Below are 26,859 nucleotides of genomic sequence, written 5' to 3' on the forward strand. Positions count from 1 at the left end.
TACAGCCAGCTGAGTCCCTTCCCTTTAAGTTACACTTTTTAAAAGTCTAATGTAAGTATAATCATTCACCAATTTCTATTCTGAAGTTGGTAATGACGATAGTAATAAATCTCTTTCCCTTCCTTTGTACTACAAATTCAGTGAGCCAAAGAATGAAGCTCCACAAAAGGCTGCTTTAAAAAAATATCATTTGTAGAACCAACTCTGAAAAAAAATGCAGCACCAGAATCCAAACTCCCAGACTCTACTAACAATAAGGCAAGAAACAAGGCCCCAGGATGCTGACGGGAAAGGGAATATTTTCCACAGTCCTGAAGTGACCCTGCCCCTCCTCCCAGTCTCCGGCTGTGGCTCCCAATGACATTTTATAGGCCACAAAGGGGCTGCATCCAGCTGTCCACACTTCTCAAGGGAGTCACTTCTACAGGGTCATCAGGGAGATAATACCATCGGAACAAGGAGCGGGGAGGGCTTGCAAGGTACCCTCCTCACTCTTCCTTTTTCCTCCCAGGGGAAAACCTTAACAAGTAAAGCACCAGAAAGCATTCCATATCTTAGCTTTTAACTCATCTGGGATTATCTAAGATAACAGTTAGAAAACTGGCTTTAGATCCTGCTGCACCTTCAGGAGCCCTACCTTCTCACCCCCACCCCCATTGTTTAATGCTTCAGTCCACTCAGGGCTGAAGGACACTTCATTTCCAGCAGAAGCTTCTCTGCCGTGGTGCACCACTCAGATTGCCGGTTCCCACCAATGATGGATTCTAACCTTGGCTGCAATCCCCACTAGACACAAAGCTGCCGGGATGTGAAACCGTGCTGGCAAACGCTCTACAAAATAAGCTCCTCAATGGTGTAAACACAAAACAGTGACAGAGTGACTGCACCTCCAAAAAAACATATGCCTACTATATTAAAGTCAGTGTCCTGAAAAATGACAGCTAAAGAATTAACTAGTTAAAGCCCTAAGTCTCACAGTCCTAAGCGGTTGCTAATCTGTTACACTAACATTATTAGCAATGTCTCTCTGGGCTTAATTTCATTTCTAAATTACAGCTATACTGAAAACCTGAAAAGAGACCCGATTAGCAATTTCTTCTTGGATACTACTTACTAAGGTAAGAGTAAAAAAAGGAAAAAAAAAAAAAAGTTATATTCAAATACTCTTATTAGAGACTCGCAGAAAGGAGTGACTTTCTGCTTTTTCATCCTATATAAAATGTCAAAACAGACACAGATTTGCATACTCCATCTGCTTCACTCATTCTCCTTGCCATTTAAACTAGATAATATACCAAATATTTTACTCATTTGTCTTATATCTCCTGTTTTAGAAATGGAGCTCCAAGAAACAGGTATTTTTTAATTCCTGTATCTATTCTCCCAGCCTGGAATGATGATTGGCACACGGTATTTGCTCAGTGAAAATGCTCTGGAATATTAAGAATCAAAATATCTGGGGGTGCCTGGGTGGCTCAGTCAGTTAGGCTTCTGACTCTTGATTTCAGCTCAGGTGGTAATCTCCCAGTTATGAGATGGAGCCCCACAACAGGCTCCATGCTCAGCAGGGAATCTGCTTAAGAGTCTCTGTCTCCCTCTTCCCTCTCCTCTCTTTCTCTCTCTCTGTCAAATAAATAAATCTAAAAAAAAGAATCAGAATATCTGAACCTTATGTTTTTGAAAACAATTATTGGAGAGACTGAATCATGGCTTAGTATATAAGAGATATTTTTTAAATTGACCTAAGATATAAATTGCACCGTGTTAAAAGATTTTTCACAAATAAGTTGGTTTTGAAATAAATTTAAAAATCACTCTGATTCCGTTGTGTGGTAATTTTTTGTTTACTGATTGTTTAGTTCTCTCTTTACCTACTACAAAATTAATACAGATTTCACTTGGCAAAAATTATATACTAAAGAAAATTCTAGAATATCACAGAGTAATTGCAACTTTGAATTCTGATAGGCTGGAAAAGAAATGGTTTGTAGAAAGAATATATAATACAATATAATAAAGCTACATTTTTCCCTTTAAATCTAGCCAGCAGACTTCTTCTCTTTTAAGATTTTCTTCAGGGGCACCTGAAGTAGCTCAATTAAACATCTGCCTTTAGCTCAAGTCATTATCCAAGGTCCTGGGATGGAGCCCCCACATCAGGCTCTCTGCTCAGCAGGGAGTCTGCTTCTCCCTTTTCCTCTCTTTCCCAGCTTGTGCACTCTCTCTCTCAAATAAATAAAATAAAATAAAATAAAATAAAATAAAATAAAATAAAATAAAATATTTTTTTCAAATATCCTGGTTTCCTGGATCTCTCATTAAAGTGTGCTTATATTGGGGCAGTCAGGGTGGCTCAGCGGTTTAGCGCTGCCTTCAACCCAGGGCGTGATCCTGGAGACCTGGGATCAAGTCCCACGTCAGGCTCCCTGCATGGAGCCTGCTTCTCCCTCTGCCCCCCCCCCTTCTCTGTGTGTGTGTGTCTTTCATGAATAAATAAAATCTTAAAAAAATAAAAAATAAAGTTTGCTTAGATTTTCCTGATACCATTAAAGTTGAATCTGACCCAAATACTCAACTATAGAAATGTGAAATGCTTAAAATTAAGAATCTACTCAATTATCAACTAAATTTTCAAATTTTCTGACAATCTAACTCATTATTTCCTTATAATTAAGTCAATCTTAACTATAAAATATTTTTTTAAAAATAGCCTTAAAGCCCAAAGAATAGTTGCTATCCTCAAAAAAATCACCATACGAAGAAGGTATAATTTATATTGAGAATTATTAGCTCACTGAAAAATATACAAGATACAGGAGAAACACCAACTTCTCATGTGTTACTTGAAAGCTATATTCATCTATCCATTGCATGATTCCCTTTTGGCCTCTAAGAACACAGCTGTGCTAACTGTCCTTGCTAGAAGCTAAGAAAAATGGCGCAGCCTATATAACATGGGACTACCAGAATGCCTGTTACCCTCCCTCATCTATCCTATCAATAGAAGTAGTCCTAGCAAATAGATTACCCCCAGGAATAACAGTCATTTTAAATACATTTCACTTCATTTGTGCTTAAATTACATTAATGCTTTCTACCAATGCAAATTATACAATATCCACTGAATGCAGAACAATACATACATTTTGGAGAGCATAAGATGTGTGTCTGTGTATGCATGTGCATGTGTATTTAATCCTTGCTTCAAATATCGTATGATTTAATCATATACAGATACACATGAGCTACATCTAACACATAAAACGAAGAGTGAGTGAATAAGTAGTAAGTAAAGAAGTACATGGAGATCCAAAATGATCCAAGAGGAATTAAATTAAACCAAAACTAGTCTTAGCAATTATGTACACTAACAACCAGCAGTAGTACTAAGGTGGTCTATTTTTAAATGATTCATTGCGTTTCCTCATTTCTGTCCTGGAAACTCCTGACTTCTGGGTAATCGTTGGCTCCTGAGTGCTTCCCTGGCTCTGACCCCTGTCTTGGATCGACCATGAGCTTCTTGTTGGTTTGCCTGAAATGAACTACTGTTCCTTCCTGACTTCTAGCTTCTGTGTACTTCCGGAGTCAACAAGTTCTGCATCCCGATCCCAACATCTGCCTTGGTTTTCCGAATCCTGATTAATCACAGTGCTCCTACAATCTAGAAATGCCTAAGCCAGTGAATCACCAGCAGAATGTCTTGGAATAGCTGCACAATGGATCTACTCAGAATCCCCCCAATCCCATTGAGGAACCAACCAGAATACACTCAGGTGTTGATTACAATAATATAAGCCTTAAAAGGAGTTGTGAGTTGTAAGTTATACATGAATACCTAGTGTGTGACACACAACAGGGACATATTAAATGATTTCCATATTTTCCTGGGACTATTTATTCGTTTGTTGAGAGTTCAGAAAAAAAAAATTTTAATTACACAAAATCTCCAAATCTCTCTCTTCAATCTTCCTATAGTGAAAGCCAAGCAGAAACAACAACAACAACAACAACAGCAACAACAACAACAACAACAAAAACCCTTTAGGTAGCTCTTACAAACATATGTGAAGAGGTAAATAAATATAAAATAGATCTCTATGTGGACAAGAATATATTATTGTAGGGGGAAATTATCCAAATTATATGTTAAGTAGAACAGGTTCTTACAGTAAAGAAATCCAAGAATTAATAAAAATGATTTTCTTTTTTTTTTATTTTTTTTTAATTTATTTATGATAGTCACAGAGAGAGAGAGAGAGAGAGGCAGAGACACAGGCAGAGGGAGAAGCAGGCTCCATGCACCGGGAGCCCGATGTGGGATTCGATCCCGGGTCTCCAGGATCGTGCCCTGGGCCAAAGGCAGGCGCCAAACCGCTGCGCCACCCAGGGATCCCAAAAATGATTTTCTGAGAACCAAGCCCAAAGTATCATGGAGTCTAAGTGTGGCAGAAATTACACCTTGCCCCTCAATATTTATTTTCTACTTATTTATTTTAGTACAGAACTCCCCAAGTTGCAGCTACACACATGGCTGCCCAACTATATCATGCATGTCCAGTCTCCCCTGCAGCTGGTTCAGCCATATTATGATGTTATGACCAAGGGAATAAGAGTGAAAGTGATGTGTGGGACTTGTCTGTCCCCCTAGAGCTGGAGCAAAAGAGGTCTATAAGCCAGCTTCCACCATATGTACAAGAAGACCCTAGTGTATTGGTTCCCCAATCTTCTGCACACTGGAACCACCTAGAGAAACTATATAAATTACTGATGCCTGGCTCTCTCCTACGACATTGACTTAATTGGTCCTAGGGGATGGTGGAACAATAAGGTAGAAGGAATGGGAGACTAAATGACCTGAGAGAGCTGAGCTTGCTTAACTTTTCTGAAATACTCTTAGGCAATTGAATTGAAAAATTAAATAACCAGAGCTCCAAGACAGGACACACAAAAAAAGCCATGTCAATTACATGTGGCTTTCATCATCACAAACAATCCATGTTGTTTAAACTTTTGTTGTTTAGCCTCAGTGAAAGCAGCTGAACAAATATTCTTATAAATAAACATAATAAATACACAAATTCTACTCTTCAGAAAAAAGAATATGTAAGTATAGGTTAAAAATAATAGCATTCTTTTTCTAACAACATCCAAAAAATGGGAGCACCTGGGTGGCTCAGTCCATTAAGCACCTGCCTTCTGCTCAGGTCATGATCTCAGAGTCCCAAGATCGAGGCCCTCGAGCTCCCTCCTGAGCAGAGAGTCTGCTTCTCCCTCTGCCCTTCACCCTGCTCATGCCCGCTCTCTCTCATTTTCTCTCTCTCAAGTAAATAAAAAAAATATTTGGGGATCCCTGGCTGGCTCAGCAGTTTGGCGCCTGTCTTCTGCCCAGGGAGTGATCCTTGAGTCCTGGGATCGAGTCCTACCTCGGGCTCACTGCATGGAGCCTGCTTCTCCCTCTGCCTGTGTCTCTGTGTATCTCTCACTGTCTCTCATGAATAAATAAATAAAATCTTTTTAAAAAATTGAAAGAAAGAAAGAAAGAAAGAAAGAAAGAAAGAAAGAAAGAAAGAAAAAGAAAGAAAAAGAAAAGAGAAAGAAAGAAGAAAGAAAGAAAAGAAAGAAAAGAAAGAAAGGAAGGAAGGAAGGAAGGAAGGAAGGAAGGAAGGAAGGAAGGAAAGAAAGAAAGAAAGAAAGAAAGAAAGAAAGAAAGAAAGAAAGAAAGGGACTCTTTCTATTTTGTTCTGTTATCCTCAACATGTGACTTCCATTTCATAGTCCAAAATGGCTGCCTCATTACCTATCATCACATCCTCATAACAGCCAAGGAGAAGGGATAGAGTGCACACTCCTTTGCTGTAAAAGTACACCTCAGAAGTTACCCATGCCACTTTTGCTCACACCTCACTTCCCAGAACCTATTCATATGCCCACACTTAACTGGAAGGGAGGCTGGGAAATGTAGTCTTAAGTTAGACAATCATGTCCTGAGCTAAAACTTTCATCACTATGGAAGAAAAGAATATTTAGACTTTGGGAGCAATTAGAAGTCTCTGCCAGACATCTCATTATTCAAGAAGTACAAGAGAAATTGGGATAAGGCTGTGTCTAGAATATTCAAAAAATTTTTGTTGAATATATATATAAATACAAAAATATTTCTATATAATATATAAAAATATATTAAAGTTATACAAAATCCAACACATAGATATACAGTGTAGAAAATGAAAATCCCCTTTGCTTCCATAATTTTTCAGCTCTGGGGAAAGAATGAATTATTAAAGCAATCTTGGAATATGCGGATGTGGGACTAACATCTAGGTGACATAATGTCTTTCCATAGCTCTTCCCCAAGTGCTACTGACAGAAATAATACTTTAGAACGGAGATGTTATTTCTGGAATCCGAAGATTTCTTTCTTTGGGGCAATAGTCTCAAATAAGAAAAAAACTAGATACCAAAGGAACATGAAAGCAAGGCCAAGCTGAAGCATTACAAGGCATCAAAGGAAAACATCAACATTTCTTGCACAATCACTGAAAATGTGTCACCATCTATAAAGCCTCTTTAACTGGCAAGAAGACAACTTAAATAGATAACTAAAATAACAAAAGTAGCAAAGCAAAGTCAGAGATATCAACTCGTATGTGACTCAGAGAAACAAAGTTTTAAAATAAAAATGTTTACTCATTCATATTCTATATTGCTGTATTTTTTCTATTAACCCAGAGAGTATTTTTATATCAGTATTCTAAATTTAACCAGCTGCCGTCATTTCTTAAGTATTATACCATTTAACCTTTTCAAGTGAAGGGTTTGTCTTTTAATAGAAAATACTCATTTTGCATTGATGACAGAACATAATGTCCTTGGCTTAGCTATTCTCCAACAACACAGGTCCTTTTTTGTCAGTATGCTTAGCTATATGGCATGGCTGGAATACCACAAATTTATTCAAGAAATCAAATTCTGAAGTCATCTATGCTAACTAGAAATGTTTAAAAACCATAAGCTCAATTTAACATATCAATTTTCTTAAATTTATAATCATTGAATTCTTGGATAAAATGTAATAATCATTTATGAGAATTGGAAAACATTAGGAAAAAAGCTTTTATAAGATGTACCAGGATCTGAATGAATATACTCAATACCATCTGAAAAGTGACCCAACCTCAATTTTAAGCAAAGAAACACTTCCTAAAGGGGTGTTTTTCCTGATTTTTTTTAATTGTTTGAGGCAAATCTAATACCATAAGTCAGAGAAATCTTGGTTTTAACATAGCTAATGCAATTTTAATAAGTTGATCATAAAAATTCACCTGTTAGGAAAAGTAAATATTATAAATAATATTTTAAAGGAATTCATGTAAACAAAAACAATTATTTTTAGGTTAAACTAATTGTACTCAAAACTCAAACATGACAATTTTATTTGGGATTAAAATATAAACCAGGTATACAGTAAAAGAACACTCAACAGAACACTGTTAAAAGACAAGTACTGAGAAAAAATGTAATGATACCAGAATGTTGCCAGATAAATCAATATTTCTTTTTTAAAAAGTGTGCACAGTAACTACTGGTGTGCATTAAATGTAATAATCTACACAATTTGTGTCATGGTTTGAAAAAATGATAACAGGGGACGCCTGGGTGGTTCAGCAGTTGAGCTTCTACCTTCCGCCCAGGGCGTGATCCTGGAGTCCTGGGATCAAGTCCCACATCGGGGTCCCTGCAAGGAGCCTGCTTCTCCCTCTGCCTGTATGTCTGCTTCTCTCTCTCTGTGTCTCTCATAAATAAATTTAAAAAATCTTTTTAAAAATAAAATAAATTTTAAAATGATAAAGATTTCCAAGACTTGAACCTAGTCATGTGCTCTCTCTCTCTCGATTACTCTCTCTCTCAAATAAATAAAATATTTAAAAATTATAATAAACATAAATAAAAGAATAATTACACAATGACAGTCAAACATCCAACCTCAGATACCTGAGTTCAATTCCCCTTAGTATTTTTTTAAAGATTTTATTTATTTATTCATAAGAGACACAGAGAGACAGAGACACAGGCGGAGGGAGAAGCAGGCTCCATGCAGGGAGCCCGATGTGGGACTCGATCCCGGGACTCAAGGATCACACCCTGGGCTCCTGCAAGGAGCCTGATGTGGGACTCAATTCCAGGACCCTGGGATTGTGACCTGAGCCAAAGGCAGATGCTCAACCACTGAGCCATCCAGATGCCCTTCCCCTTACTATTCTTGAAAATGTCCCAAATCCTTACCACTGTCTTTATAGATCTTTACTCTAAGCAAAAACAAACAACAAAAACCACACAACACAAAGGAAACAACAGTTCAATTCATAAATAAAGGCCATGAGGTAGAAGAAACCTCCAACTCCCCTCTCCACTAAAATAACCCTGAGTACTACAACCTTTGTTCCTCCCAGAGGAAAAGCACTCCCCACCCCCCAGGCTCACCCTCGGGACTCCCCATCTCCAGACCCCCTGCCACCTCCTCTCCCCTCCAAGACCACACTTCCCCTAGGTTCCTGAAAGTCCCCCTGGCCTCCTCAGGGCCTTCCTTTATCTATTAAAGCCTCTCATATGCTTCCAGGCTGGAAGAGAAAGGGCTCAGAAGCAGGGTAGGTGGCCTCAACAAGACTCAGTCAACTGAGGCAGGAGGAGAATAGAAAAAGAGGTTAAATGCTTACTGCCTATCAGGACTTTACCTACAGAAGCTGATTTGAACTTGAAGCCAGCCTGTGAGACATTATTGAATGTGTTTTCCAAATGTGACACTAAGAGTAAAGAGGCCATGCAATTTGTCCCAAGTTACACAGTTTCTAAGTTTTCAGCCAGAACTTTGACCCAGGTCATCAGATTCCCTGAACCCAAGCTCTGTACCATGCACTTCACCCCACTGTCCCCGTGTGGCAGGGCCACTGGTGAGTGTTCACAAGGAGGTACAAAGGCCATCCCAGCAGTTCCACAAGCCCTAGACTAGAGGAGCAGCAGAATTTTTAAAATATCAGAGAGACAGCCCACTCCTTCTTAGAGTCAGAGTCGGCCACGATGTGCTGCTATGGGTGTCTCATGGCAGTGAACCTTGCCAAGTATCTTCCTTATCTCTGGTGACACAGGGGTTCCTTCCATGGTTTACACCAAGATGCACTGCACTTCCACCATGCTGTGTTGTCACAGTTTTAGCTCCCTTCCTATTTGTCTCCTTCCCTCCACTGTACTCCTCTTCCTCAAACGACCCTGGACAAAAATCACCCCCTTATGTTACTAACCTACATCCTCCCTGGCATTTACCATCAAAGTCTCTGGATAGTTTTTCCATAGGTCTTCACCACTCAGCTTCCGTGGGGGTCTCAGCTCATTCCTTGTCAGGCTTCGGTTTACACACACTAGGGAAGCTAAAGCCCAATGACAGGCTAATTGCCAAATCCAGTGGCCTCTTCAGTCTTCCCACTACCTACTTCTCAAAAGTTCTGACACTTTAAAGAAGCCTTTCTTCTGAATATGAGGTCTTTCCTTGGATTTCAAGAGATCACTCTCTCCTGGTTCCTTGTTTCAACCTCTGATGGCTGTCCGAGGCACCAAAGTACTCTACTTTTTCCTCTATCCTTTAAATGCTGGCTTTCCAATGACCTACCCTTAGTTTGTATGTTTTTTCCCTCGAGTTGTTCCCCTGATGGCATCTCATCCATCTGATGACTTCAACAAATCTAAGTTAATTTCTAGATCTTTCACTTTTTTCTCAAATGCTTTCTTAACTTTCTTATTCTCTTCTTCAAAACATAGCAGAGTTTATAGCCCAGAAGGTCCAAAACCAAATTCACTTTGCTCCTCCTCCTCATGCTGTTCTGTCCCTTGTATTCTACTTCTCAGTTAATGACACTGTCCATCTCATCTTCAAATCAGACTGTGTTCTTCCTTGTATAGAAACCTCCACTTCTGAATGAAGACAAATATCAAAAGTTCCACCCCAAGAACATCTCATTATTGTTGGATGCTTGTTTGTCTGTTTGTGGTTCAGTTTGGTTCTTCTCCTGTTTTGTTTATCTTCTCCATTGCTTCATTGCTTTTATCTTCTTCATTTCTTCTATCCTAAATCCTAAATCACATTTCTTACCTGGACCAATGCAATGGCAGAAACTCCTAATGGGTAACTAGATTCCAGTCTTTAATCCTCAATTCCATTGACAGAACTCTCTTGCTGAGAAACAAAGCTAATCTCAGTAGATACCGTTCTTATATCGATGGCATTATAATAAGGTATAATTGTGTAGATGAAACCATAAGACTAGGGCAGCCCGGGTGGCTCAGGGTTTAGGCACCGTCTTCAGCCCAGGGTGTGATCCTGGAGACCTGGGATCAAGTCCCATGTCGGGCTCCCTGCATGGAGCCTACTTCTCCCTCTGCCTGTGTCTCTGCATCTCTGTCTCTCTGTCTCTCTGTCTCTCATCAATAAATAAATAAGATCTTTAAAAAAAAAAAAAAGAAATCATAAGACTAAAGACACACCACTCTGTGCAGAGAGTATGCTCCGGCCATATGATTAATACTCCAAAAATCAAAATTATGAACGAACTAGGATATATTTACTACGAGCATCAAGAGATCTTAAGGACAGCAACCTGATGCCTTCCTCATGCATACACATCCAAGCTAATGGCTAGAAAACAAAGTACTCTCCTAAATCAGTCCAGGAATAGTGCCCAGCCAGGGGGGAGGGGGTGCAGTTAGGAGCTATCTTAGGGCTTAGGATAAAAATAAATCAGAGTCTCCAGACCCTGAGAGAAAGATCACTTTGGTGGGCGCAGAAATCTGTATTATACAAGTTAGATCACATTTATGTTTCACGTTGTTTCTAGGATTACTTCCCTAGCCAAGAATGATGTCTTGAAGATTATAACCTGTCCCAGATTAAGAGGAACAAGGAAAGGTCTTCTCTGTGTGCTTGTGTGGATTGCCCAGGACCAGAGAGGTGGGAGACACAGGGAATGAGGGGAAAGAATCCTGAGGTGAAATTCAAAGACAGAGATTAGGAAATCATGGCCTGGCAACTTTTTCCCTCAAGACATCCCTTTCCAGGGACAACTCTGGAGGTCTCGGGCTTGTTTATTACTAATAAGACAGTAGGTGTCCCCTCACAATTGATTTCCCACTACCTTTAGTTAAAATCAGAGCTACCAATCCCCCAAAATATCCAATATTTTTCAATCTCCATCAATGAAGAATTTCCAGCATCCCCCAGGGCAACATCATGCCAGCACTCCCAGAATGCTGTACTGAGGTCACATGAAATACGCTGCCCTCTCAGGATGGATAGTTGTCTTCTCAGTCTGGAATATTCCATCTCATCCTTCGGAAGCTGTCCATCACCTCTTTCCTAAAACTTTCCTTGATGCCAGACTGAAGGAGTCCCTTGATGCCTCCAGGTGACTTAGCTTATTGCTCTACCATGGCCTCTCCCACATGGCATCGTGACTGTTTGTACACTGAGGGTGAAGATGGCAGCATAGGAACCTGAGGGTCACACAACTCAGCCGGTAACACAGCCTAAGCACAATGTGCTGAATCAATTTATCCTTGCCTGGAAAAAGTTAGATCGTGACTGAAACAAGTTGTTTTTGGACTCATTCAAACTGGTGTGTTTGCTATTGTTTTATTTGTTTGCTTCCCCGAGCACCTGCTATTTGCACAGCACTGTTTAGGCCAAGAAAACTGTACATAGGAAATAAATGCACCATGCCTATTCTCTTGGAGTTTATGATCTAGGTAAGTGGTTTTTCTAACTGCTTTAGCAAAAGCACAAATCATAAGAGGGCTAGAAGTTGAATGGAGAGCCGGTAGCCAAACAATTCAGTTCCCCCTCACCTTCTGTGAGGTCCCCTGAAGCCAGACCACAGAACAATGGAACCCTAGGGAGCATCATTCAAAAGAGCTAAGGGGCACATACTTTAAGCCAAAACAGATAATAAATATGCAATAATTTACTGTCAACTGTAAAACACCATACCATCTACGGTTGTTATATAGACTGCTAAATGCTCTCACAGTCTTAAGTCAACTGCATATTTACAAGAATACCGCGGGGGCGGGGGGGGGGGGGGGGGGGGGGGCTGTGGGGCGGATCTCAGTAGCTCAGTAGGTTAAGGGTCTGCCTTTGCCTCAGGTCATGATCCAGAGTCCTGGGACTGAGCCCTGCAACAGGCTCCCTGCTTCATAGGAAGCCGGCTTCTCCCTCTCCCTCCACCTGCTACCCCCAGCTTGTATTCACTATCTCTCTGTCAAATAAACAAAATATTTTAAAAAATACAAGAATATCATGGGAAGGACTTCATGAACAGAAGGGAAACAAAGGGAGGAAGTAAAGAAGAGACTCAGAAAGTGAAGATGAGAATATCACACATGCAAAAATTGTACACCAAGGCTAACCAGTATGTGTAGATCTGTATGACAACCACAGCATCAGAAGAAATAACAGGTAACAATATATATGGCCCCCGCTGTGAGCCAGGCACTGGGCAAAGCCCAATGTATACATCATCACATCCTTATAGCAACCTTGAAAAATACTATTGTTTGCCCATTTTACAGATGAAGAAAATGGGGCTTGAAAAGTTTAGGAAAAGTGTCCAAAGCTACCTAGTAAATTAGAGACAGAATTCAGATTCTGGGCTCTCCAAGGTCAATGCCTAGACAGGTTAGGAAATTTCAAAATCTTTTATTTATGACAAGACCTGTAGCTCAAAGTCTTTGTCTTCATGAGCCTGCAGTGTGGAAGAACAGTGCATTCTGATATACCAGGAACAATTTCCGTTTACATCTGTTTTCCAGTGTAATTTTTAACAGCACTCCCTATCCCTCTCAGAAATGTCCCAGTTTAGGGGCAGCCCAGGTGGCTCAGCGGTTTAGCACCGCCTTCAGCCAGGGTATGATCCTGGAGATCTGGGATCCAGTCCCATGTCGGGCTTCCTGCATGGGGCCTGCTTCTCCTTCTACCTGTGTGTGTCTCTTCCTCTCTCTCTCTCTCTCTCTCTCTCTCTCTGTCTCTCATGAATAAATAAATAAAATATTTTTTAAAAATGTCCCAGTTTAGACAAAAACATATATGGTCATCCTGCCTCAAAGCCATAGTGAAATGTGCTAAGCCCAGTGTAAAATAAAAGTGTGAAGCCTTTTGCTCAAAGCAAGGAAAAAAAGTGTTAGTAAAGGTACTGAAATATAAAGCTTTTCTCTTTCTTTCATGTATCTGCTCTGCTCACACCCCACTATTCCAAAGAATTTCACTTGTAAAACACAAGTTCAAAGATAAAATTAGCACAAATTTCAAGACAGTGCTAGCATTAAACCAATTTCCAGGTCTTTCTGAGCACGAAGCCCAGTGCAAACTGTACAGCTTGCACACCCATGAAGCTGGCCCTGCTTTGCCCTTTTTCTGTTCACTCAAATGGGTCTAGGAAGCCATCCTCATCTTGTTATGCCCTATGACTGGGTTGCAAAAAAGGAAACCAATTGCAACATGCTATTATCCAGACTTGGAACATGAATACTGGGTATTAGGTCCATAAAATCATTTCTTTAGAAAAAATATGTTTGAATACTTCTAATAAAGAACAAAATTCCAATTCCCAAAGAATAGTTGGGTTTTTTTATGTTTTTTATTTATTTATTCATGAGAGATACAGAGAGGCAGAGACACAGGCAGAGGGAAAAGCAGGCTCGATGCAGGGATCCCGATGTGGGACTAGATCCTCGGACTCCAGGATCAGGACCTGGGCCGAAGGCAGGCGCTAAACCACTGAGCCACACGGGCATCCCTCCAATTCCCAAACAAAACAAGAACATGCATTCAAGCAAATGTGGTCACTCTCTACATTTTATCTATGACCTAAAAATAACAAATCCAGATAATATAACCTACCCATGATATCAAATTTAGAAATTGAGTATACAATGAATTGAAATAATGGTGTGTTACAAAGTCTTTAATACCACGATGCCTGAAAAAAAAAAAAAAATACCACGATGCCTGATTTAAATACTGTCTCTATTTTGTTTTTTTTTCTTTAAGATTTTATTTATTTATTCATGAGAGACACAGAGAGAGAGAGAGAGAGAGAGAGGCAGAGACAGAGGCAGAGAAGCAGGCTCCATGCAGGGAGCCCGACGCGGGACTTGATTCCGGGTCTCCAGGATGACACCCTGGGCCAAAGGTGGCGCTAAACCGCTGAGCCACCCGGGCTGCCCATTGTCTCTGTTTTAAATGCAGGTACATGTTTAATTTAAAACTTCTTGTTATATAAATTCATATGTGCCTGTGAAATTTCAATAACTTCCACTCTATACAAACCAAATGGAAGAAAAACAAAACTCAAAATTTTAAGGATGATTGAGGAATTGTCCTTGAGGATGGACTGGAAGTTGGGGCATATGGATGGCTCAGTCAGTTAAACATCAGACTCTTGATTTAAGCTTAGGTTATGATCTCAGGGTTGTGAGATAGAGCCCCACATTGAGCTCCACACTGGGTGCGGACTATCCCTCTCCCTCTGCCCCTGCCCTGCCTTCTCTTAAAAAAAAAAAAAAAAAAAAAGAATAGGGTGGAATGTTTGTTAGAGAATGGGTCAATTGGTTGATTCATTCATTCATTCATTCATTCAGTAAGCATTTACTGCATACCTACAGTTTCACAAGCACTGCACAAAATTCTGGGGGGAAAGAGACAAGTAAAATATGGGCCTGTCCTCAACAAGCTTACATTCTAGTAGAATGAGACCAAGGTAAACACAAACATGTATAAGCTGCCTTTGGTGCTACAGAACAAGAAACGATGGGGAAGAGTGGGTACAAAGCATTGAGCACTCTAGCCTGGGACGGGAGGGAGAGGACAGGATCATGAAGTTTCCTGAAAGAACTGAGAGTCCTGAAACCCAGTGGGAATGCGAAAGATAGGAGGGCTAGAGAGGAACAAAAGAAGCCAGAGAACCCATGGGAAGGAGTGAGCCACTCTAAATAACAGCTATTTGGAGATGAGAGTGGAGAAAGTTGTTCTCTCCTTAAAAAAAAAACAAAAGGGTTGGAAATGAGAACAGAAAGGAATCAGAAGTATACAAGATCACAGGGGAGCTTGAGTCGCTCAGCCGATGAGACATCTGAACTTGCACTCAGGTCACGATCTCAGAGTCCTAGGATGAATCCAGAGTCAGGCTCCCCTCAGCAGGCAGTCTGCTTCACCCCCTCCCTCTGCTCCTCCCCTAGCTCATGCTTACTTGCTTCCTCTCTCTTTCTCTCTCCTCTCTCAAATAAATAAATTTTTAAAAGTTCTTTAAAAGAAAAAGAAGTATAGAAAATCTTAGAAAAGTTTTCCCTTTCAGATCATATGATCATTAATCAAGAGAAAAAATATCATTCTGTTTGATTATTTACATATGGGCTTGTGAGTAAAAATATGTTCTTGGTAAAACTAAAAATATGATTTCTATTTCTTCATAATAAAGGTAAGAGCTTCCCTTCATCCATGTTAATGGCTAAAACAATGGCAGAAATCTAAAATAGTAACTAATCTAACAAGTATTTACATTTGACTTAGAAATGCACTATCATATTTTTATTTTTTTAAAGATTTTATTTATTTATTCATGAGAGACACACAGAGAAAGGCAGAGACACAGGCAGAGGGAGAAGCAGGTTCCCTGCAGGGAGCCTGATGCGGGACTCCAACCCAGGTCCCTGAGATCATGACCTGAGCCAAAGACAGCCGCTCAACCACTGAGCCACCCAGGTTCCCCCACTATCCTATTTTTTTACAACAAATGTACCACTGCACTTATTTAATACTGTTAATTTTTTTAAAAAATAACTTTTATTGTTTGCCTACATTTCTTATCAGTCCTTAAGGATGGACTCCTAGAAAAGGAACTGCCAGGCCAAAGAGTTTGAATATTTTTAAAGCTCTTGGTACATTATTAGCTTAGGCTAAAGTTCACACTAGATTGACAGGATCTACTGAAGATGACCAAGTAATATTCATGGGTATTCAGTGTTGCTGTAAATAATAATCAAAAAAGAAATACTCAGAAAATCTAAAAGTATTATAAGTAGATCTTGGCTTTGAATGATTATGACTAAAAAGAAACCAGGGTAAATTTTTGTTTATGATGATAATCAGGCCAATTAGTGTGTCTATGTGTGTGTGAACACGTATGTGCATAAATATTGGATGTAAATACAGAAAATAATGGACAAAGAAAAATAAAAGTAGAAGGGCCCATAATTTCTGAATGAGGTAATAATGTAATCATTAAATGAACCACTTGTGGGGATCCCTGGGTGGCTCAGCAGTTTGGCGCCTGCCTTCGGCCCAGGCCGTGATTCTGGAGACCGGGGATGAAGTCCCACATCGGGCTCCCTGCATGGAGCCTGCTTCTCCCTCCGCCTGTGTCTGTGCCTCTCGCTCTTTCTGTCTCTCATGAATAAATAAATAAAAATCTTTATAAATAAATAAATAAATAAATAAATAAATAAATAAATAAACCACTTGTAAATAGGTACATATAATTTATTTTATACCTCCCACCATTTGTTACCCAACTCTGTATAGCAGTAAGTTTTCAGTTTTAGGGCAGCCCGGGTGGCTCAGCGGTTTAGCGCCGCCTTCAGCCCAGGGCCTGATCCTGGAGACCTGGGATCGAGTCCCATGTCAGGCTCCCTGCATGGAGCCTGCTTCTCCCTCTGCCTGTGTCTCTGCCTCTCTGTTTCTCGAATAAATAAAATCTTTTTTAAAAAGTTTTCAATTTTAATAATCAAGTGCTAAAGTTAGAGGAAAACCTCACATGTTAAATAAAGGTCAACAAATTGGGTTTTGATGTAGGTTAGGTTACCTCTCTATTTCTATAAATTAGGGATCCGCACAGTACTTTTTCATATGCCTCCAGAAAGGAGTAACTAGTGCAGTTTAAGAAGTGATTCAAATTTTTCAAAAGTCAAAGGACAAAGTCACCAATGAAGTTTCTTGAAAGGCAAATCTGGTGCCATTCTAAAGTCACTTCTCCACCTCACACTAGTCAGAATGGCTGGTATCAAAAAGACCAGAAATAATAAGTGTTGGCAAAGACATGGAGGAAAGGGAACTCTCGTGCCCTGCTTGTGGGAATGTAAATTAGTGCAGCCACTCTGGAAAACAGTATGGAAGTTCCTCAAATAACAAAAATAGAAGTATCATATCATCCAGTAAGCCCTCTTCCAGGCACTTAACCTGAGGAAAATGAAAACACTAATTCAAAAAAATGTATGTACACCTATGTTTGTTGCAGCATTGTTTATAATATGTAAGATATGGAAAGAACTTAAGTTTCATCTATAAATGAACTAATATATAAGATGTAGTATGGGGATCCCTGGATAGCTCGGCGGTTTAGCACCTGCCTTCAGCTCAGGGCATGATCCTGAAGTCCCAGGATCAAGTCCCACATCAGGCTCCCTGCATGGAGCCTGCTTCTCCCTCTGCCTGTGTCTCTGCCTCTCTCTCTCTATCTGTCTCTATGTCTCTCATGAATAAATAAATAAAACATGTTTTAAAAAAAGAGGACATAGTATAGAATGGAATATGGAATACACAATGGCATATTACTCAGCCATTAAAAAAAGAATTAAATCTGGCCATTTGTGACAGCACAGATAGACCTAGCCAGTATTACACAACATGAAAGAAGTCGGCCAGAAAGACAGATAACATACAATTTCATTACACTGGAATAAAAAAAATAAAACAAAAAAACAAAAAAACAAAGCAAACAAACAACAAAAAGAGAAACAGAGTCATAAATACAAAGAACAAACTAGTTGCCTGAGGGAAGGGGGGTGGGGAAGATAAGTGAAATAGGTGAAGAGGATTAAGAGCTAGACACTTCTAGTTATAAAATAAGTAAGTCATGGAAAAGTACAGCATGGAGAATATAGTCGATACTATTGTAATAACTTTGTAAAAAAAAAAAGTCAAATCTCCCTAAAAACATGCTTTTTTGACACTGCTGCATGCAAGTGTACAACAATCCAATTTATCACCAATTACCCATATATTCTGAAATAGCCAAACGTTTCCCAAAAAATGTGGTGCGGGGGGGGGGGGGGGGCTCAAGTATATTGATTTTAATTTGAGAAGTCAACCTGTGCATCTTACATCCCTTGAGACACTCTTCTCTCCTTCTTGCCATAACAAAGAAGTGAATTCCTCTACAATAATCATAAGCAGAAAGTTTACATCTTACAGAACACTGAGCAGGAAGTTTGGCCTTTGAAACATTTCCCTCTGGACCACAGGGGTATGGAACAGGGAGGTGGAAGGAGCAGAAGGTTTGAAGATTTTAGGTTGCAAAGGCTAAAGCTCCTCAGTCGTTAGATGATGCTCTCCCGGGCATCAGGGTGGAGGGGAGCTAAGGCTCAAACCCTTTGTCTTTGCAACAGGGAAGAGAGAAAAATTCAACTTTTGAGAGTGATGTCTCAGAAGTTTCTTTCGCTCCGTTTTGCCCCTTCCGGCTCAAAAGTGAATGCAACGTTTCCAGAGCAAGCTCCCAAGGCGTCAAGCTGAAACTTTGAAACAAAGTTCCTGCCAGTTCTCTCTATGAGCTCCCGAGGTTGTGTCCCGGTACCGCGCTCTCCTGCGCTCAGCGTGAGCGGGGGAGCCGGGAGCCGAGTGGGGAGCGGAGGCAAACCCGCGATGGGGGGGGGGGGGCGGAGGCTGCCGGGCGAGGACGGCGGGAGCAGCACATGTGGCTTTCATCTCCAACAGCTGCTGGAGAGCCTCGCCCCGCTGCTCTTTCTGTACCCCCCCCCCCCGCCACAATCCTAGGTTTCAAGCATTATTATAACTAAAGGGATTTCGCTGCCACGGATTCTGAGTGATGAACCCACGCTCCAAAAGAATCAAGGATTTAAAAAAAAAAAAAAAAAACTAAATGTACCTGAATGTACACTGAGTTTAATCAGTGATTAATGCAACTGAGTTTAATCAAGACGACGTGTTAGAATCCCAGGGTAGGAAGAGTGGGGGGGGGGGGGGGGACACAGTGCAACCCAACCGGCCAGGGACGGAGGTAAAGAGTGCGCAGAGCGGGTGGCGGGGATTCCCCGGCGGGAGAGCCTGGAGCGACGAGAGGGCGCCGCAGACCTGCAAGTGCGGAGCGGCGGTGAGAGCATCCCCGCAGGGCCACACTCACCGACACCAGGAACTCCAGCGTGCCCACGTAGTCCCGCTCGGTCTTCTGGAGCTCGCTGAGCACGCACACGCGCAGCCGAAGCTGCTTCTCCAGGTCCTTGGCGCTCTCGGCGCGGCAGTCCCCGCGGCTCTCGTCGCTCATGGTCCGCAGCGCCGCGCGCCCCCCGCGGCCCGAGGGCAGAGCGGGCGCCGCCGAGGAGTCCGAGGAGGTCCGGGCGCCCTCACATGCTGCGGCGAGGCCGGGCGAGGCCGGGCGAGGCCGGGGCGGGCTCCCGCTGGGGCGCGGGCGCGGGAGGCAGCTCCCGGGAGAGGCGCCCCCGGGCCGGGACCTGCGCGCCCGGCCCCGCGGCTCCGGCCTCACGCGGCCCGGGCTGGAGGGGAGGCGGCTCCGGCAGCCACAGCGGTGACTTGGACGTTCATCAAATGCTTTGTATCCATGTGACTCCGACCCTTCACCCTTCGCCAAATCTCAGGAAAAAGGAAACAACCCTGGGGAAGTGCGTTGCGTGCCAGCTAACTAAACACACACACACACACACACACACACACGCACGCACGGAGTCAGCGCTTGAGATGGAACTAATTGGAGATTCCCGAACCCAGGAGGACGTACTCCAGGACACAGCTCGAGGGCTGCTCCTAGGACTCCCGCCTATTGTTTGGCTTTAATGTGTTTTGTGCAAATCCTGAAGGCAAAGAAACAAGTCCCCACGGTTACATAACGGGATGGGAACAAAACAACCGTGGTATTGACCCTCCCGTCTTTGAAAAGAAACACATTGATTTTTGGTTTTGTTTAGGCACGAAATGGATTTGCTTTTAAAAGCCCCCAACCGAGAAGAAGTCTCAGGGCAGATACCCTCCTGCCTGCGCTTGGAAAGTCAATTAGCATAATAAATGAAGACACTATGGGAAAGTGACAGCCCCGGCCCAAACAATAAACTCCAGACACAATAAGCATCACCCCTGCTTCTGTGCTGTTTTGGACGGATGCTTTGCATGTCTAAGACCTTTTTTCAATATCAAGATAGTATGCAAATTCTATCACCGGCAAGCATACTTGTGCCACTTCTGTTTCCAAGAGCTGCTAGGATTTAACACAGTGTCATTGAATGAACAGAACTGTTATTGAATGGTGATCAAAAGACCTATAGATACAGATGTAGGTATATAGATACAGATGTATTCTTAGGATTTGAAGAAGGAGAGAAACAGAGAGTGTGTCCTGATTGTAATGTTTATGTTCATTTACCTCTCCTGACTTGGAAACGGAGCCGGGAGCTAATGAGCAACGAATGTTTATAATTCTAAGCCAAATAATTCATATGTATTTTTGTCTTGATATTACTACCCACATTAATTTTTAAGTATCATTTTTTCCTACTTAGAACTTGAAACCGCCCACACTAATGACATTTAAATAAACTGAAGAGTGAATGGTTTTGATGAAAGAAAGTGGCATATTAACTTTTTTCAATAGTTGAAAGCATTAGCAAAACTCTAAAACTTGAAGATGCTTTCCACATTACTTACATTAAAATAGTTACCAGAGATATCTTTTCAGAGCATGGTTTGTGATGAATCGCAAAGAGGGACTGTAATTTTCTTTTTTTATTAAAGGCACAGCTTTTGAATGTGTGAGGAGCTGATGGACAAGATATGATCTGCCTTTGTTCTGAGCGTGCCTATCTACAGGTAGCTATGAGGAAAGGACAAATAAGTAAATGGCTTCGCACCTTGTGGCAGAAGAACAAAGGACAAGGAACATTAAAGAGCAGACCTCCCCAACCCCTAGTAAACAATAAACAAAAGAAACAAGCGGAAGACAAAGGAAACACACATCCAGCAATGAATGGGAAAATCAAACATGATTGAGCCTTTTCACAATGTGCTACAGGCAGTAAGGAATAAATGCATTTCCTCCTTCTTACATCTGTACCCTTCTCTAATGTAAAAAGTAAGTAAATAAATCATGCTTTCCCCCAGGTGTTCTCATAGATAAAATATTTTTTTACCAATTGCCCCCAATTGACAAACTGTTTGTGCAATTATCCTTCTATCAAAAAAAAAAAAAAAAAAAAACTAGTCTATATACAACTATAGCTTCAGTATTACCTCTGAGAGCAGTATGTTGAGCTTGAATCTCCAGTGGGCTTTTACATACTCAAAGCATTTGCCTCATTTCTACAAACATGTATTGAGTACTTCTATGTGTATCGCATGGCGCTATGGCCTGAGGACCACTGAGACTTGATCTCTAGGCAAATATTTCTGGAGGTAGTTCACAGACCATTACACTGAGGTCTCATTAGACATTTCCGGGCCCCATCCTAAATTTATTAAATGAGAATCTCAGAGATCCAAGCCCTAACTTCTTCTTTTTTTTTTTTTAAATATTTTATTTTTTTTAATTTTTATTTATTTATTATAGTCACACAGAGAGAGAGAGAGAGAGAGGCAGAGACACAGGCAGAGGAAGAAGCAGGCTCCATGCACCGGGAGCCCGACGTGGGATTCGATCCCGGGTCTCCAGGATCGCGCCCTGGGCCAAAGGCAGGAGCCAAACTGCTGCGCCACCCAGGGATCCCCAAGCCCTAACTTCTTATGATAAGGTCTTCAGATTATTCTTAGGCCCATTATTATTTGAGAGCCACCATTTTAAAGAATTATAATTGAGTGGAAGACAGTGTTATACATTAGTAATTCTCTTAAAAGGAAACTGCAAGGCATGCTTTGAAAAAAGGTGCAAGGAAGTTAGCAAATGATAGTAAAGTGTGCAGACTCAGATGTCTCTCAGAAGTGCCCATGTAGAAATCATTATATTAACAGTTTCTTCTGTTCCTCGGTGTATCCTCAACCTCATTTGTAATTAATAAACAGCTTCAGAAAACCATGTAGTGCCTTCTGCCAGGCACCTCTCAGTGTCTTCTGTAGCCCTGGAAGGAGTTCTTAATTCCTTATCAAAGACATAAGAGCATAAGAAAACAGGGCCAGAGTATCTGGAAACCTTCACTTTGATGGTAAATAAGGCCTTTCAGAAACTCTGAATGTGTTATATCCCTCCCTACTTCCTCTATTGAAACGTTAAGCTTTGTCTGCCAGGAAAAGGAAAGCAACAACAAAAATGATGGACAGGATCCAGTTTTTTCCTGAAATCCTAATGAGGTGGAAGCATCCGATAAAAAAGAGATGGGAGAAAAGAAGATAGTGAGAAAAATCTGAGTAGTAAACTAGCTCAGCCATTAAAATATATTTCGTATGCATGAACTTGGTGTGGTTAGAATTTATTATTATACCGTTCAAAGAGCCAAAGTACAATGCACAGTAGATTTTCTTTAGTCAGGCTTAGAACAACTCCTGGACAGAAGAATCCAAGATGGTCTTTTCACAAAAAGAGAGCTCCCAGCTTGTATTTCTGATGGAGATCATTTTAGCTTCCCTGCATTTCAATACTAGTGTTTGCCAAGGTAAAGTAATAAACCAAATTTGATGTGGAAGTTATTAACAGACGGCAGCACTGGGGAAGAAAAGAAGAAAGAAAGAAAGATTGCTTCATTGCATGGCCACCTTGTTAAACAGAATTCTAAGAGTCAGATTTTTTTATATACAAGTGAAATTGATTCTGGCATTTCCTTTACTAACTCTGACCTATGATAGATGATTCTAGATTATACTAGTATAAAAATATTATAGATTTACTTTGAAACTATATAAAGCACAATTAAGAGTCTCAGACAAGGAGTTCTAAAACTACTTACTATTTTAGTTACGTTTTTAGCTATAACAAGCATAGGATATACTAGAGTATGTAATAATTTGCATTATACCGGGCAGCCCCTGTGGTGCAGTGCGTAGCACCGCCTGCAGCCTGGGATGTGATCCTGGAGGCCCAGGATCGGGTCCCACGTCGGGCTCCCTGCATGGAGCCTGCTTCTCCCTATGCCTCTATGCCTCTCTCTCTGTGTCTCAATAAATAAATAAAATCTTAAAATTTTTTTTTTAATTTGCATTATACCAATTTAAGGATTTTAGAATGTGTATTACCCAAGGACAAAATATAGTTTCATAGCCATATTTTAATTTTAGATACAATGTTTACGGCATAGCAAACTACATAAATGTTTGAATAGGATTACTTTAGGAAGATTTTAAAATTCTTAAAAATGCGATCCTTTCCAAACTAGCTTGATCAACCCCAAATCATCCTCATGGCCATAATCTAACATGTAATGGATAATCACTTTCCTCATTATGGAAACTTAACCTATAACCATTCCTGTAAAATAAACAGCCAGATTTGTCTATGATTAGTCTCAGAAGAATATTATCCTTGCAATGTACCATCTGCATGCTTAGCCTTTCCTTCCTTTAAACATCCTCTCCAACCTCACATACCTCAAGCTACACCTTATTTCTCTCCTCCCCATAAAAAACTTCTACTTAGTTGTCTTGTTTCTTGTATTACACTCTAGTGTGTCCTCACCTTGAAGGACACACTAGAAAGAAAGTGTTAATATAATGTTTGATTATCAATATTTATATATAATATATAATCTACATGTAGCATATAATATTTGATTATATATTATTATATTATTAAAAATAATATATAATTATATATATACCTATATAATCAACATTATTATATACTATATAAGTATATATTACACATAATATATGTAATTTTTATAAAATATCTATTTTTCATGTCATTGCCTGCTTGTCTTATCCTGATTCCCTCAGAAAGCAGAGAGTGAGACAAAAGCTAATGTGAAGATAGTATATAGTATGATAATGTGATCCTAAGGGGTAGGAGTGAGGAAAGGAAAAGTAAAATAGAGAAAGAGTGAAAGCCAATATGAGAAGACATACAGAGCTGACCATCCCATGGGAATCTAGATGCTCTGTTTCTACAGGACCTTCTGAGTAGTCTTATGAAATACATCTCAGAACTGTCCTGGGGGAAGAAAGAGGGAAGCATTTGCTCATCATTTCTTATTCCCAGTCGGTCAAGGATTGCCCCATAAGACATTCATAGGACCCTGTACTTGCATGTTGCCAATGCATGAATGCTTAGAGGTTCTTATAAATACGATTGGAGCCAGGAAGAGAGAAGGGTGAAGTGCTCTTAGACCGTTCCTGTATGAAATTGGTGTGAGCATTTGAAGAACTGCATCCATGGTCATCAAGAATAAGAGAAGAGGCCAAGAGTGTTTTTCCTGGAATACAAGAGAGGTTTGATTCTGCTTCAACCCCTCAGGATGAAGGAAAATGTCATTTATGACCCAGTCTCTCTGGCTTCATTCCATGCCACCCCCCTCTTCTTTGCAAACAAATCCCAGCCACACAGAAGTACTTTCAGAATTTTTACAATGCCAAGCTCCATAGCACAGTCCTTTTTCTCTATCATAGCGTCAATTACACTTCATTATAATTGCCAGATCAATTGAGGGAATTCTTTACCAGACCACAGTCTTTTTTTTTTCTTAAATCAGATTTGAATTTTTTTTTAAGATTTTATTTATTTATTCATGAGACAGAGAGAGAGAGAGTATGGCAGAGACACAGGCAGAGGGAGAAGCAGGCTCCATGCAGGGAGCCCGACGTGGGACTCCATCCCGGGTCTCTAGGATCAGGCCCTGGGCTGAAGGCGGCGCTAAACCGCTGAGCCACCCGGAGCTGCCTTTAAGACCACAGTGTCTTAAAGGCCCAGAGCTTCTCCGGGATCTGGCATGGATATTTGTTGATTGAATGAATAAATAAATGAATTGCACTGGAACTCTTTAATCATTCTATGTCAAAACAAAGATATGTGTTTGTTTAGACTTGGCTTTTTATTTCTCCTCTAATATTTCTTCAATAGAAGCCAAGATAGATACCTTTTATTTTTTCAAAAAAAGAAAAGATGATGTATATTTAAGTAACTTTCACTATTAATTATGAGCCTGTTTAGGGGACAAGAAGAAGCTACAAATGTTATATTTATTTATTGTATTCTCGAAGAAGTATCATTCATCTCACCTGAAATGTGCCATTCACATAATAAAATCCATGTATACTATTCCTAAACCAATTATGGAAAACTGAAAGAAATACATGATAATAAATTCAGGAAAGAAATCACATTACCAAAGCATAAAAGCAAGTTTACTGAAAACAGATATATAATGTACTAGGCTAGAGAATTCCCATAAACCCCCTTATATTCCACACCCCCAACCCAGTTTCTCTTATTGTTAACATCTTGCATTAGTGTGATACATTTTTACAGTTAATCAGCCAATATGTATACATTATTATTAATGAAAATCTATAGTTTACATCAGGACCCCCTCCTTTGTTGCACATTCTGTGTATTAACAAATGTATGACAGAGGGGTGCCTGAGTGGCTCCGTCGGTTAAGTGTCCAACTCTTGATTTTGGCTCAGGTCATAATCTCGGGGTCATGAGATCAAGGCCTGCATCAGGCTCTGTGCACAGTGGGGAGTCTGTTTCTCTGCCTCTTTCTCTCCCTGCCCCTCCCCTCGTGCTTTCTTGCTCTCTCTCTCTAAAATAAATAAATAAAAAATAATAATAAATAAGTAAATAAATATTTAGAAAAATGTATGACATATATCTACCATTACATTATTATAAAATAGTTTCTAAAAGTGTCCTGTACTCTATAGTGCCCTCCTCCTTCCTCCAAGGCCCTGGCAATCAATGATTTTTGTACTGTCTCTATAGTTTTGTCTTTTATAGAAGACATACAGTTGGAATCATAGATTATGTATTTTTCTCAGATAGGTTTCTTCCTCTTAGCAATGTGCATTTAAGTTTCCTCCTTGTCTTTTCATGGCTTGATAGTTCATTTATTTTTATCACTGAATAAAATTCCATTATCAGGATGTACCAGTTTATCAGCTTACCTGTTGAATGCTTCCAAGTTTTGGCAATTAGGAATAAAGCAGCTATAAACATTAGTGTACAGGTTATGTATGGACATCAGGTTTCAACTCATTTGAGTAAATACCAAGGAGCACGATTGCTGGATTATATGATAAGAGTGTATTTCTGCCAAACTGTACTAAAGAGACTGGATCTTTTTCATTCCTACCAGCAGTAAATGAGCACTCCTATTGCTCCACATCCTCATCAGCCTTTGGTGGTATCAGGATTTTGGATTTGGGCCATTCTAATTGGTATGTAATAGCATCCTATTATTGTTGTATTTTATAATTCCCTACATACAAGGCTGAACACCTTTTCATATGCTTACTTGCCATCTGTATCCTCTTTCATAACGTGTCTGTTATTAAAAATGGGTCTTTGGTCCATTTTTTAATTTGTTTCTTTTCTTTTATTGAGCTTTAAGAGCTGTCTTTTATTTTATCATCTTTTTATTCTTTTTATTCTTGTTGTTTTTTGATTGAGAAGGAGGCTTTGATTTTAGTGAAGTCCAACAACTTATCGAGTTTTTCTTTCATGGATCACATTTTTGGCACTCTATCTAAAAATCTTTGGATTTATTATTGTCAAACCCAAAGTCACCCAGATTTTCTCTTATGTTGTCTTCAGAGGTTTAGTTTTGCATTTTACATTTAGGTCTATAATCCATGAGTTAATATTTGCAAAATGTGTAAAGTCT

General features: G+C 40.2%; 1 protein-coding gene across 1 annotated transcript in view; it reads right to left on the minus strand.

Moving 5' to 3' along the window:
• The window catches only part of PREX2 (phosphatidylinositol-3,4,5-trisphosphate dependent Rac exchange factor 2), a 281,233-nt gene extending 261,791 nt beyond the window's left edge, over positions 1-19,442 (minus strand). The window contains exon 1 of the mRNA XM_077876670.1: positions 19,233-19,442. Within this exon, the coding sequence (XP_077732796.1) occupies positions 19,233-19,373 (141 nt within the window). The 5' untranslated portion in view covers positions 19,374-19,442. The remainder of the gene's footprint in view (positions 1-19,232) is intronic.
• Positions 19,443-26,859: the final 7,417 nt, after the last annotated feature.

Source organism: Canis aureus, chromosome 28 (assembly GCF_053574225.1).
Source record: "Canis aureus isolate CA01 chromosome 28, VMU_Caureus_v.1.0, whole genome shotgun sequence".
Classification (NCBI taxonomy): domain Eukaryota; kingdom Metazoa; phylum Chordata; class Mammalia; order Carnivora; family Canidae; genus Canis; species Canis aureus.